General features: G+C 43.1%; 1 protein-coding gene across 1 annotated transcript in view; it reads right to left on the bottom strand.

Annotated features, from left to right (window-relative positions):
- Positions 1 to 15,261, bottom strand: part of LOC139276110 (uncharacterized) — a 50,130-nt gene extending 34,869 nt beyond the window's left edge. Inside the window, exons 1-2 of the mRNA XM_070893615.1 lie at positions 15,138 to 15,261; positions 4,196 to 4,262 (exon numbers count right to left, since the gene is read on the bottom strand). Coding sequence (XP_070749716.1) covers positions 4,196 to 4,262; positions 15,138 to 15,218 — 148 coding nt within the window. The 5' untranslated portion in view covers positions 15,219 to 15,261. The remainder of the gene's footprint in view (positions 1 to 4,195; positions 4,263 to 15,137) is intronic.
- Positions 15,262 to 15,535: the final 274 nt, after the last annotated feature.

Genomic DNA, 15,535 nt, shown 5'->3' with positions numbered 1-15,535 from the left:
GGTAGCTTTTCCTCCTTGTTCAATTTATTTCATTTCTCCTTTAAATTCCTCGTCATCTAATACTCCCGAATCATATACAACTGTTCTATTAAACGCCCAACTGCCTAATCTTTGGCCCCCCCATTCGCCACAATACTTCTGCACCTTTTGATCTGCTCAACTAGTCTTACACACCCACCTTTAATTCCTTGTCCCCAGCAAAACTTTTACTATCGCACATACCGGTCGTTCCCCAGCAATGGCTGCCATCATTGCTCCCTCGAGTCCAATTGGTGCAGACTTGAACATATCTGGCTGGACCACATCAAACACTATAGGGTCTCACTCAGCTCTATTAAAACTGCCCACTACTCCAGGATCGTCCTAGCGACCAAAGATAACCCCCATTTTCTTTTCTTCATTACCAACTTCTCTTTAAATCTTTCTCCTGTTCCCCCTCCACTCTCATCTCCAACAGTAAGTACAAACATTTTATATCACTATGATTGACTAATCTTTCAGCTGCCTCTGCTGCTTCCCCCTTTCCTCATGCCCAAACTAAATCTCCTTCCTCCTGCTCCTCCAAGTTCCCCCCTGCCCTAGAATCAAACTCAAATTTTTCTCTAGCTATTCTTTTCATGACCTCTGAGCTCATCGTGTCCACAAGACCATTTTCCTGTTCCCATTGCCATTAAATTGCTGACTACCCAACTTCCCTTCCAGGCTCCCATACCAGCCAACATTGTAAATGATTCCTGGTGCCTGATAAAATCATGATCAACCCCCTCCTTAAAATACCTACCCTTGTCTGCCCCATCTTTAATCTCTCTTTCCAAACAGTTCTCAAATGTGTAGGTGCCTCTCAAATCAATGCCTATCTCTCCCACAAATCCATGTTTAAATTTCTCCAATCATGTTTCTCTCTTGCCACAGCATTGAAATCGTCCTAAATAAAAACTCACGCATGACATCCTTTGTGACTGTGACCATGGTGCAATATCGCCCCCTCAACTGCTCTGCAGCCTTTGCCACAGTCCAGCGTCTCTCCTCCATTGTCCAGTTCAGAAGGACTGCTCCTACTTAATTCCGCTCTTAACTATATCATAGTCAAAGATATCCTAGAAATGTTTCTGCTTCCGACCCCCTCTGTGGAGCCTTCAGGGACCTATCCTTAATCTCCTCATCTACATGCTGAAACTTGGCAACATCATTTGCAAACATGGGATCAGATTCTACATGTATGCCAGTAATGCCCAGCTCTACCTCACGATCACCTCTTAAATACATTTGCCCCACCAGTGCCTCGATGATGTCAGACCACTTGCCCAACATCCAATTTTGGATGAGCCACAATGTCCTCCAGTTAAACAATGGGAAGACCTGCTCCCAACATTGGTATCCAAATTGACCCGGAACGGAGCTTCCGACCTCAAACATTCTCCATCCACCTCCATAATATTGGAGGTTTGCAAGAAGGGTACAGCAATAATCATGGGCGATTTTAATCTTCATATTGATTGGATAAATCAAATTGGCAAAGGTAGCCTTGAGGAAGAGTTCATATGAGTGTATGCGGGATGGCTTCTTGGAACAATACGTTGTGGAACCAACCAGAGAGCAGACTATTTTAGATCTGGTAATGTATAATGAGTCTGGATGAATTAATTATCTCGTAGTGAAGGAACCTCTTGGGAAGAGTGATCATAGCATGGTAGAATTTAAAATTCAGTTTGAGGATGAGAAGGCTAGGTCTCAAACTAGTGTCCTGGACTTAAATAAAGGTAATTACAAAAGATATGATGGCAGAGTTGGTTAAAGTGGACTGGGAAAATATATTAAAAGAGTAAGACCGCAGAAAAGCAGTGGCAAATATATAAGGAGATATTTCATAACTCTCAATAAAGATATATTCCAGTGACAAATAAAGATGCCAAGAAAAGGATGAACCATTCCTGGCTAACTAAGGAAGTAAAGGATGGTATCAAATTAAAAACAAAGGCATACAATGTTGCGAAGAACAGTGGAAGGCCAGAGGATTGGAAATTTTTTAGAAACCAGCAATGGACGACTATAAAATGATAAAAGACAGAGAAGATAGCATATGAGAGTAAACTAGTAAGAAATATAAAAATAGACAGTAAGAGCTTCCACAGGAAGCGAGTAGCTAAAGTAAATGTTGGTCCTTTAGAAGATGAGACTGGGGAATTAATAATGGGTAACAGGGAAATGGCAGAAATATTTTGTATTGGTCTTCACAGTAGAAACATAAAAAACATCCCAATAATTGATATTCAAGGAGCTATTGGGGGCGGGGGGGGAAGAAACGACTTAAAACAATCACCACCACTAGAGATAAAGTACTAAGCAAACTAATGGGACCCGATAGCCTGCATCCAAGGGTCTTAAAAGAAGTGGCTGCAGAGATAGTGGTGCATTGGTTGTAATCTACAAAATTCCCTGGATTCTGGAGAGGTCCCAGCGGACTGGAAAACCACAAATGTAACTCCCCTATTTAAGAAAGGAGGGAGACAGAAAGCAGGAAACTATAGACCAGTTAGCCTAACATCTGTCATTGGGAAAATGCTGGAGTCCATCATTAAGGAAGTAGTAGCAGGACATTTAGAAAATCATAATGCAGTCAGAGTCAGCATGGTTTTATGAAAGTGAAATCATGTTTGACAAATTTGCTGAAGTTCTTTGAGGATGTAACAAACAGGGTGGATAAAGGGGAACCAGTAGATGTCGTGTATTTGGATTTCCAGAAAGCGTAAGGTGCCACATAAAATGTTACTGCACAAGATAAGGGCCCACAGGGTTGGGGGTATAGGTTGTACTTCCCCAGCCCAGGATTCTTTAGTCCAGAAACATCCCTGGTCCGGCATCAGTCCCAACGTGGGTGGCGTCGACTGAAAAAATGAAATTGGGGCTCCAGGTGTTAAACGTACGCGTGATGCATTTTGGATGGCCAGCTGGAGGTTTCACACACTGGCTGGTGCTGTGGTTTGACACGCGCTCCTCGCTGCCGAAGCCAGGTTGTTGTCAGAGATTTTTCTAAACCACGGGAGGTCAACTGGTGACAACGCTGATGACAACGACTCGGATGCGTTCTGCGCATGCGCTACACAGCTGCCTACTGTGCAGCACTAGGTGTAACACATGAAAGAAAATCAAATATGAATGCTTAACATTTAAAAAAATAAATTTTTGCATATCCTCTGATTTTAATCTGACCACCATTAAGCTCTAGAATTCACTCCCTGAACCTCTCCACATCTCTTCCTCTATTTTCTCCTTTAAGATGGTCCTTAAAACCTATCGATTTGACCAAGCTTTTAGTCATCTGCCCTAATATTTTCTTATGTGGCTTAGTATCAAATTTTGTCTTATAACGCTCTTGTGAAGTGCCTTGGAATGTTTTACTATGTTAAAGGCACCATATAAATACAAGCTGTTGTTAAATAAATTAAAAAAGGTGAATAAGTTACTTGGACATATTGGTTTAAATTATAATTACATTCGAGGCATGAAGTTAAAAATCATCCAAAAATGTGCATGCCAAAAGGTTCAGGCCCTCAGTCACTTTGGTGCCAGTGGCACACTAACTTTTTCCAACACAACAGTATTAAAATTAAAGTATCCTACAATGTACAGGCTTGCTTTGTGTTACTTTAAACCAGTACCATAACTGTAACCAACACAAAGCCTAGTTTGAAAATGTTTTTTAATCTTACATTACAGTATCTTTTTAATTTATACAATTAAATAATGATAATATTTAGTTATTTATTTATATAGGGCCTTTAACATAGTAAAACATCCCAAGGCGCTTAAAAGGGACTAGTAATTTCCTCAGTCAGAAGAAACAAAAATTAGGTCAGACTGCAGTGCCCCAGGGAAAGCTAGGTCTCACATTTATAATGGTACAAACAATGTAACCATAGTTCCCTGTTCACACTATTACTGAAATTCTCTTGGTGCTGCATCAATAGGGGCAATATAAAAGCAGCATCAAGAGTCCAACCTGCATTGTAATACTCTCGTACCAGTTTTACCAGAGGCAACTCTAATGTATGGAAAAGGAGTTCACCTGATAATACTACAGCATTTAAAATTTGCTCAAGTGGTGGAGACTTTGCACAATCTGACTCAAAAGAATAGGTGCAAACCTCAGACCTGTGACTTTGCCAAATGATAGTGATGAGTTACTTAGTCTTACCTGATGGAGTATCATAGGTCATATCCTCAAGATTAATAACCAGGTCATCTTCAAATGGTTGACTGTACTGTAGAAACCCAAAAAGATTACATCATTTGACTATCCAATTGAGTTAAACTATATATAATAGTTTGTATTATTTGGTACATTTGATCAATGCAGAAACACATACCTTTCAAAAAACTTACTTAATTGCAATCATAGCAGAAAAATACTATCAGTGTGCTGATGCTTTTTCAAATAATTAACATCTTGACATCATATTTCTTATATGGTTAACATACTGCAACTATATATACATATTAATTCTAAACGTTTGTGCGTTGGTCTGGTTTTATATGATTTATATATAAATTCAGAAATGCAGTAAATAATAATGAGGAGAATAGTAAGAGACTTCAGGAGGACAGAGACAGACTGGTAAAATGGCAGATTAAATTTAAACGCAGAGAAATGTCAAATGATACGTTACATTTTGGCAGGAAGAATGAGGAGAAGCAACATGAACTCAACAATCCTGACAAAGGGTCATCGACCTGAAACGTACGGGCTGGATTTTCAGCTTTTTACTTTTTCGTCCGTTTCCGGGCGCAATTCACGGCGGATTCAAAAATTTAGCGCCGGGTTAACATTAGCGCTAGAGCGAGCAGCTTTCGACAACTGAAAGTTCAGGAGGAGCGTTAGCCTTAACTCCGGCATTGCACCACACAATTTGTGCGCTGGCGCCGAAAGTTCTGGTGCTAAAAATAAAATCGGCCATTCTGCACACACGTAATTTTTTTCTCTTCTTCCTGCGTTTCTGGTCTGTTCTCGGGTCGCAAATTTAAATGCAGGGCCCGGCCGGGCGTATAACCGGGGCTGAATCAGCCATTTTACATTTGGATTTTGATGGAGGACGACGATTCAAGACAGGTTGCCAGGCGATTCAGCCACGAGGCTAATGAAGCTCTAGTGGGGGGCTGTGGAAAGAAGATGGCAGGAGTTGCATCATGGGGGTGGATTGAGACCACTGCCATCAATTTTTAAAATGATTTGGAGGGAAATCGCTGAGGAGGACTCTGCCTCAGACACTGTGATCAGTGCCGAAAGAAGTTTAATGATCGTTCAAGGGTCAAGTAATGCACTCCTGCATTACTTCAATTATAAATCTGACATAACGGGGCAGGATTTCCGACGGCCCGGGCCCGTACGAAGTTTCTACGGACCCGGGAAAGCATCGGAAAAGCCGGTTTTCAGCACGCAATGCGCATGCGCTGAAAACCAGCTTTTCCGATCTGTCAAGCTGTGACCACCTCTTTTCAGAAGTGCAGCCTTCTAATGCACTGTGCCTCAGAGGGCTGGAGGTATGAGCGATGTTCCCTGTAAACTCGTTAGGGGGGGGGTGGCGGGGAGGGAAAAGAAAGGCCTCCTCCCCATACGTCTGCAACCTCTTCTATTACGTTGCAAACGATCAACGATAAGCCTTCTTCCAGCTCGAAGCTGTATGAATATAGCAGCCAGGATTACTGGCTCCTGACCTAGCATGGCCCCATCTTTTAAAATGTCCTTCATAAAACTAGAAACTCACGTAAACTTAACAATCAAAAGTATGCAGCAACGCTGTGTTCTTCTCCCAATCCTTTTAATCATTCACAACTGTAACTTTCTCCTCCGTTTTCAACATGGGACCATTAGCACCTGATGCGCCCTGGGGCCATCTGGTTTTTCTGAGCAGTTTCTTGGGCAGACGCTAAATCGGGCGAAATGATTGAAAGTTCCACGCGGAGCGCTAGCACAGTGATGCGCGTCGATTTGCGTCATCCAAACGGTCAAAACAGCGGCGGGTTGGTAAGTTTTAGCACCGCCACAAAACCATAGGTGAAAATTCCGCCCAGGCGCAAAACAGCTGAAAATCCAGCCCCTTAACTCTGTTTTTCTCTCCACTGATGTTGCCTGACCCGCTGAGATTTCCAGTATTTTCAGTTTTTATATTATATGAACTCAATGGTACAATTTTATAACATTGACGATCTGTACGTTCAGGGAATGGAATCCCTTGGGGTTTCGGAAAACCTCTGCATTCTGTTGGGAAAATGTTGGAGTCCATTATTAAAGAAGCAGTAGCTGGTCATTTGGAAAAACAAAATTCGGTCAAGCAGAGCCAGCATGGATTTAGGAAAGGGAAGTCATGTTTGACAAATTTGCTGAAGTTCTTTGAGGATGTAACAAACAGGGTGGATAAAGAGGAACCAGTGGATGTGGTGTATTTGGACTTCCAGAAGGCATTTGACAAGGTGCCACATAAAAGGTTACTACACAAGATAAAAGTTCGCAGGTTTGGGGGTAATATATTAGCATGGATAGAGGATTGGCTAACTAACAGAGAGTCAGGATAAATGGTTCATTCGCTGGTTAGCAACCAGTAACTAGTGGGGTGCTGCAGGGACCAGTGCTGGGATCCCAACTATTTACATTCCATATTAACAACTTGGAAGAAGGGACTGAGTGTAACATAGCCAAGTTTGCTGACAATACAAAGATGGGAGGAAAAGCAATGAATGAGGAGGACACAAAAAAAATCTGCAAAAAGACAGACAGGCTAAGTGAGTGGACAAAAATTTGGCAGATGGAGTATAATGTTGGAAAGTGTGAGGTCATGTACTTTGGCAGAAAAAATCAAAGAGCAAGTTATTATTTAAATGGAGAAAGATTGCAAAGTATCGCACTACAGTGGGACCTGGGGGTATTTGTGCATGAAACACAAAAGGATAGTATGCAGGTACAACAAGGGATCAGGAAGGCTAATGGCATGTTGGCCTTTATTGCAAAGGGAATGGAGTATAAAAGCAGGGAAGTCTTACTACAGCTATATAAGGTATTGATGAGGCCACACCTGGAACAGTTTTGATTTCCATATTTACGAAAAGATATACTTGCTTTGGAGGCAAATCAGAGAAGGTTCACTAGGTTGATTTCGGGGATGAGGGGGTTGACTTATGAAGAAAGGTTGAGTAGGTTGGGCCTCTACTCATTGGAATTCAGAAGAATGAGAGGTGATCTTATCGAGACGTATAAGATTATGAGGGGGCTTGACAGGGTGGGTGCAGAGAGGATGTTTCCACTGATGGGGGAGACTAGAACTAGAGGGCATAATCTTAGAATAAGGGGCCGCCCATTTAAAACTGAGATGATTAGAAATTTCTTCTCTCAGGAGGGTTGTGAATCTGAAATTTGCTGCCTCAGAGAGCTGTGGAAGCTGGGACATTGAATAAATTTAAGACAGAAATAGACAGTTTCTTAAACGATAAGGGGATAAGGGGTCATGGGGAGCGGGCAGGGAAGTGGAGCTGAGTCCATGATCAGATCAGCCATGATCTTATTGAATGGCGGAGCAGGCTCGAGGGACCGTATGGTCTACTCCTGTTCCTATTTCTTATGTTCTTATAGGGAGTGCAGGAACAGAAAGATCATGGGGTGTATGTACAAAATCTTTGAAGGTGGCAGGACAAATTGAGATGTCGGTTAAAAAACATGGGATCCTTGGTTTTATTAATAGAGGAATAGAGCGTACTATAGCAAGCAAGTTATGCTAAACCTTTATAAACACTGGTTAGGCCCTAGCTGGAGTATTGTGTTTAATTCTGAGCAGCACACTTTAGGAAGGATGTCAAGGCCTTGAAGAGGAAGAGATTTACTAGAATGGTACCAGGGACGAGGCACTTCAGTTGTGTAGAGAGACTGAAGAAGCTCGGATTGTTCTCCTCAGAACAGAGAAGGTTAAGGGGAGATTTGAGAGGTGTTCAAATCATGATAGAGTAAATAAGGACAAACTGTTTCCATGGCAGAAAGGTCAGTAGCCATAGGACAGATTTAAAAATTGGCAAAAGAACCAGAAGCAACATGAGGAAACATTTTTTTTTAAATATACAGAGTTGTGATCTGGAATGGACTGCCTGAAAGGGTGGTGGAAGTAACATTCAAAAGAGAATTGGATAAATACTTGAAGGGAAAAAATGTACAGGGCTATGAGGAAAGAGCTGGGGAGTAGGGTTAATTGGATAGCTATACTAAAGAGCCAGGACAGGCATGTTGTATCATTCTATCTCACAAGAGAGAGGAAGTGGGAGATAACACACACCATGGCCGAGAAATTCCCGTCGGCTGCTTCCCGCGGACGATCGGCTAAAAAAAGGGAAAAAAGATGCGCATTTACCAGAACCTGCTGCGTCCACGAGATCACGGTCCTGAGGCCTCCACTCACCGGAGCATGTGCACGTCAGGACGCCCGCAGAGCTGGAGCTGTAGTCACATGGCTCTGGGCAGCCAATCCAGGTAATATATTTTCTCATTCATAATAATGGGAATTCTGTAAGTTAGAGTTCCTGTTATTATGATTGAAAACCACCCCCCAAACACTAATAAAATAGAAAAAATACCACATTTAACATTAATTTAAATTAAAAAGTTATTTATGTCTTATATAAAAAATATATATATTTTCCCGATTTTTTCAAAAAGTTTTTAAAATTATGGTTTAAAATAAACTTACCGTAGTAGGGAGGGTTTTTAAACAATAAAATGTTTTTTTTTTAATTTTATTTTGTTTTTGTGTTTTTTAAAACTCTTACCCCTGTAAAAGTAGGCTATGCACTTGCTTTTATCAGGTGCAAGAGTTTTCAGGGCATTTGCTGGGCAAGATATGGGTAAATCCCACAATCTTGCCCATGCAAATGTCCTCGTTCCCGAGATACGGAGGATCTGTCAAGCCAGAAACTTGACAGATTGGAAAAGCCGGTTTTCAGTGCATGCGATTGTGAAAATCGGCTTTTGCGATGTCTTCCTGGGTCCGTACACACTCCATATGGACCCAGGGAGGCTGGGATTTCATTTTATATATATATATATATATATATCACACATACACACACAATAGATATATAGAGAGATAGAAAAAAAAGAGAGAAAGAGACAGATATAACCCAGACCAACAGATAACTTTTAGAATTAAATAAACATTTGCATACCTTAAAGTTCATACATTAGACATTAGTCAACTACCTTCATTACATTTTGCATCTTAAGTGCTGCATTGACAAGACAACTCAGGTTTCAACCCTTGATGAAAATCTGGCATCCTGGAAATGCAGTGATTGCAAGGATTCCTTAAAAAAACTTTTGATAATTAAGGTGTGAGTATGCTTCTATGTTTCACCCAGTCATATTTTTATTTCTTCTCCCAGTGAATCAATTGATATATGCAGTGTGTGGAACAGTCAGACAACTCGTTGCATTAAAAAAGATTCTCATCTTGCCTCTGGTTCTTTTGCCAATTACCTGAAATCTGTGTTCTCTGGATAGCAACCCTCCTGCCTTGGGAACAGTTTCTCCTTACTTATTCTATCAAAACACTTCATGACTTTGAACACCTGTATTAAATCTTTCCTTAACCTTTTCTGCTCCAAGGAGAACAACCCCAGCTTCTCCATATAACTGAAGTCCTACATCCCTGGTACGATTCCAGTAAATCTCGTTTGCATACTCTCCAAGGCCTCGACAACTTTCCTAAATTGCGGTGCACACAATTGGACACAATACTCCAGCTGAGGCCAAACCAGTGTTTTAGGAAGGTGTAGCATAACGCCCTTGCTTTTGTAGGCTATGTGTCTATTTATAAAGCTTACCGTATGCTTTAACAGCTTTATCAACTTGTTCTGCCACCTTCAAAGATTTGTGTACATAAACCCCCAGGTTTCTCCAACCGGTATTCTGCTCTGAGTACTGGTGAGGGTAATGGTTCCTCTGGGGATGAAAACCAGAGCCAAGTCCATGGCACCACGGGTGGCTCAGCTGTAGAGGGGGGGTGGGGGGGGGGGAGGAAGATCAGGAAAGCAATAGTGGTAGGGGATTCGATAGTTAGAGGAGCAGACAGGCGTTTCTGTGGCCGCAGATGTGACTCCAGAATGGTATGTTGGGGGGGGGGGGGGGGGAGGGGGAGGGCGGTGAACAGCCAGAGGTCGTGGTCCATATTGGTACCAATGACATTGGTAGAAAGAGGGATGAGGGCCTACAGGCATATTTTGGGGAACTAGGAAAGAGATGAAAAAGCAGGACCTCAAAAGTAGTGATCTCTGGATTACTCCCGATGCCACATGCGAGTGCGTATAGAAATAGAAGAGAGCAAATGAATGCGTGGCTGGAGATGGTGCAGGAGGGAGGACTTCAAATTCCTGGGGCATTGGGGCTGGTTCTGGGTGAAGTGGGACCTGTACAGGCTCCACCTCAACAGAGCTGGTTTCAATATCCTCACAGGGAAATTTGCTAGATCTGTTTGGGAGGGTTTAAATTAAGTTGGCTGAGGGGATGGGCACCAGGGATGTAGCACTAGAAAGGAGAAACAAGGTGCACAAAGGATTGGGAGAGACAGATAGCACTAGATAAGAAACAGTAAGGTATTAGGTGGGGCCAGACGAAGAGTATGAATGTGAACGCACAAAGCATAGTAAATAAGGTTTGAGCTGCAGCCACATGGGAATATGATGTCGTGGCAATAACGGAGACCTGGCTCAAAAAGGGGCAGGATTAGGTATTAAATATTCCTGGATATAGGTTGTTCAGGAAAGATAGGGAAAGAAAGACAGGAGGTGGTGTGTCAACATTGGTTAAGGAGAATGTTACAGTGCTGGAGAGAGGATGTCCTGGAGGGAGGGGTCAAGTACAGAATCTATAGCTAGAGTTAAGAAATAATAGAGCTGCCATTACAATAGTATTCTATAGGCCACCAACTAGTGGGAAAAATATGGCGAAGCAAATTTGCACAGAAATTACAGAGATGCAAGAATTATATAGTGATAATGGGGGACTTCAACTATCCTAATATAGACTGGGATAGCAATAGTGTAAATTGCAGAGAGGGGGAAGAATTTCTGAAGTGTGTTCGGGAGAGCTTTCTTGATCAGTATGCTTCTGGTCCAACAAGGAAGGCGGCATTGCTGGATCTGGTTCTGGGGAATGAAGTGGGTCACGTGTCACTAGGTGAACATTTAGGGAACAGCGATCATAGTATCAAAAGGTTTAGATTAGCTATGGCAAAGGACAGGGAGCAACTCGGTGTAAAAATACTTAACTGGAGGAAAGCAAATTTCAGTGGGATGAGAACAGATCTGGCCCAGATAAATTGGAATCAAAGATTGTCAGGCAAAACTGTAGTGGAACAATGGGCTGCCTTTAAAGAGGAAATAGTTCAGGTACAGTCGAGGTACATTCCCACTAGGGGGAAAGATAGGGTAACTAAAGCCAGAGCTCCCTGGATGGCAAAGGACATAGAGAGTAAGATGAAACAAAAAAAAGAGCATGTATGACAGATGTCAGACTGAGAATCAGGCTGAATATAGAAAGTTCAGAGGAGAAGTGAAAAAGAAAATAAGAGGGGCAAAGGGAGGGTATGAGAATAGAATGGCACCTAACATGAAAGGTCATCCACAAGTCATTTACAGGCATATAAACAGTAAACGGGTCATAAGAGGAGGGGTGAAACCGATTAGGGACCAAAAAGGAGACCTACGCATGGAGGCAGAGGGTATGGCTGAGGTACTAAAGGAGTACTTTGCATCTGTCTTCACCAAGGAAGATGCTGCCATTGACATAGTAAAGGAGGTAGAGGAAATCCTGAATGGGATAAGAATTGATAAAGAGGAGATATTAAAAAAGCTAGCTGTACTTAAAGTAGGTAAGTCACCAGGACCAGATAGGATGCATCCTAGGACACTGAGGGAAGTGAAGGAAGAAATCGCGGATGTACTGGCCAAAATACTTCCAAACCTCCTTAGAAACAGGGGTGGTGCCAGAGTACTGGAGAATTGCAAATGTTACACCCTTGTATAAAAAAAGGGTGTAAAGATAAACCCAGCAACTGTAAGCCAGTCAGTTTAACCTCGGTAGTGAGGAAGTTTTTAGAAACAAATAATCCGGGACAAAATTAACAGTCACTTGGACAAGTCTGGATTAATTAAGGAAAGCCAGCACGGATTTGTTAAAGGCAAATCATGTTTAACCAACTTGATCCAAGTTTTTTGATGAGGTAACAGAGAGGATTGATGAGGGCAATGCGGTTGTCGAGGTGTACATGAATTTTCAAAAGGCATTCGACAAAGTGGCACATAATAAGCTTGCCAGCAAAGTTGAAGCCCATAGAATAAAAGGGACACTGGCAGCATGGGTACAAAATTGGCTAAGTGACAGAAAACAGAGAGTAGTGGTGAATGGTTGTTTTTCAGACTGGAAGGTAGGTATACAGTAGTGTTCCCTAGGGCTTGGTTCTAGCACCATTGCTTTTTTTGATATATACATTAATGTGCTGAAAATTGCAGCCTTGCCAGATACATACAATATGCACACACACCCAGCGAGGCCTCGCAAAACTCATTTTTATATTAAAAACCCTGTCCATTAAGGCAAGTTTATTTTAACCCTATTAAAATACATTAAAAAATATTTTTTCTAAAACATTTAATAACATTCAATATCAATTAATTTTAAATATATGAGGTGTTTTTTTTTTAAATTGTGTTGCGTTTCTTGTTTTAGGGGGTTATTCTCATTGGACAGACCCCCCCCCCCCCCCCCGCATTACTATCAAACAAAGCTCCCATTATTATCAATGAGAATACTAGAGAGTGATTGGTGGTCCAGGCCCATGTGATTCCAGAATACGTACGTATCTTGAGGACAGGTTCCCGCACGCTGCACAGCGAATGAAGGCCTCCGACCAGAATCCTACATTCCTCTGGGACCACCAAGTATATTCGTAGATTTTTTTCAAGTCGGAGACGTTCATCCGAAGGAAGCCTCCGACCACAATTTTACCCCCAATGACTTGGATGTGGGTGTACAGGGCATAATTTCAAAACTTGCAGATGACACAAAACTTGGAAGTATAGTGAACAGTGAGGAAGATAGTGATAGACTTCAAGAGGACAGACAGGCTGGTGGAATGGGCAGACAGAGAGACCTAGAGGTATATGTGTACAAATCATTGAAGGTGGTAGGGCAGGTTGAGAAATCAGTAAAAAAAAAAGCTTATGGGATCCTGCGATTCATGAATAGGTATAGAGTACAAAAATGTGGAAATTATAATGAACCTGTATAAAACACTTGTTCGGCCTCAACAGTCCAATTCTGGGCACTGCACTTTAGGAAGGATGTGAAGGCTTTAGAGAGGGTGCAAAAAACATTTACGAGAATGATTCTAGGGATGAGGGACTTCAGTTATGTGCATAGACTGGAGAAGCTGGGGTTGTTCTCCTTGGAGCAGAGACGGTGGAGAGGAGATTTGATAGAGGTGTTCAAAATCATGAGAGAGAGAGAGAAACTGTTCCCATTAGCATAAGAGTCAAGAACCAAAGGTGATACAAGAAAAAACTTTTTTTACACAGCGAGTGATTAGGATCTGAAATGCACTGCCTAAAAGGGTGGTGGAGGCAGACTCAATGACAGCTATTAAGAGAAAGTTGGAGAAGTACCTGAAATATATATATTTTAAACAGGGCTACAGGGAAAGGGCAGGGGAGTGAGACTAGCTGAGATGCTCTTGCAGAGAGCCAGCACTGGCTTGACGGGCCAAATGATCTTCTTCCATGCTGTAACCATTCTATGATACTCTGTTCCTGCACCCCCTTTAAAAATGCGACCATTTAGTTTACAGTGCCTCTTCATTGGGGATGTTGGCCTGATACCCGCCTGATATATGGCTCAGAGACGTGGACTATATACAGCAGACATCTCAAAACACTGGAGAAGTACCACCAGCGCTGCCTCCGCAAGATCCTGCAAATCCACTGGGAGGATAGACGCACCATCGGTCTTCTCGCTCAGGCCAACATCCCCAGCATTGAAGCACTGACCACGCTCGACCAGCTCCGTTGGTCGGGTCACATCGTCAGCATGCCCGACACGAGATTCCCTAAGCAAGCGCTCTACTCGGAGCTCCGACACGGCAAGCGAGCCACAGGTGGGCAGCAGAAACATTTCAAGGACACCCTCAAAACCTCCTTGATAAAAATGCAACAGCCCCACCGGCATCTGGGAATCCCTGGCCCAAAGCCACCCAAAGTGGAGGAAGAGCATCCGGAAGGGTGCTGAGCACCTTGAGTCTCGCCGCTGAGAGCATGCAGAAACTAAGCGCAGACAGCGGAAGGAGTGTGCGGCAAACCAGGCTCCCCGCCCACCCTTTTCTTCAACCACTGTTTGCCCACCTGGAAGCAAGTCTTCCTCGATTCCGAGGAAAACATAGAAAATAGGTGCAGGAGTAGGCCATTCGGCCCTGCACCGCCATTCAATATCATGGCTGATCATTCCCTCAGTACCCCTTTCCTGCTTTCTCACCATACCCCTTGATCCCTTTAGCCGTAAGGGCCATATCTATCTCCCTTTTGAATATATCCAATGAACTGGCATCAACGACTCTCTGCAGTAGAGAATTCCACAAGTTAACAACTTTGAGTGAAGAAGTTTCTCCTCATCTCAGTCCTAAATGGCCTACCCCTTATCCTAAGACTGTGTCCCCTGGTTCTGAACTTCCCCAACATCGGGAACATTCTTCCCACATCTAACCTGTCCAGTCCTGTCAGAATCTTATATGTTTCTATGAGATCCCCTCTCATCCTTCTAAACTCCAATGTATAAAGGACTGCCTATGATGAGTGCCTCTCCTCATTTAACCTCCCAAATAGCATCAAGGCAATCCCATCCTTTGTGCAACATCCACATACTTCCAGCAGGGACAGAGGATAGCAGGAAGGAGCAGGGCCCTGGCTGCTTCCCCCTGCCCAACTGTTGGATATCACACCGGACTGCGCAGTGCAGCAAGTCTGCCCATTTGAAGCTCACAAGTCGGTGCAGCCACCGACCGAGCCCTGTTGCAAATCAACAAGCCACCGCCCGCCCCCGGTACCAAGCTTCTTACTACCTTCCTGAATATCTGCTCCAGCGTCTCCCTGAACTTTGTCGTGTTGTTCTTCAACCCGCCCGTCAGATCCGGTTCCCCCATGGCAGCTCCACTCCGCTCCGCTCAGCGAGCCGACCCTGATAACGGCCCCGCGCATTCAAACCGAAGGGTCCCGCGCCTCAGTTTCTGATTGGCTAACGGAAAGATCATCGTCACAATGCGTCTGGTACATTCCATTGGTCCGGAGGAAGAGCGAGTTCTCGCCGTATACGCGTGCGCACTGTAGTCGTTCTGTTTTGTGAGGCTATGTTCAGTGAGTCGATTTGCATTGAGCTGTAGTCTGTAAAGCTTTGATCGAGTGAACGAGTTCCCTCCTTGTACTGTCTGCAGCAGCAGGGAATTTATTTCATAGTTTATAT

This window comes from Pristiophorus japonicus, chromosome 11 (genome assembly GCF_044704955.1).
Source record: "Pristiophorus japonicus isolate sPriJap1 chromosome 11, sPriJap1.hap1, whole genome shotgun sequence".
NCBI lineage: Eukaryota > Metazoa > Chordata > Chondrichthyes > Pristiophoridae > Pristiophorus > Pristiophorus japonicus.
The sequence above is the reverse complement of the archived record's forward strand: the minus strand, read 5'-3'. Positions and strand labels throughout refer to the sequence as shown.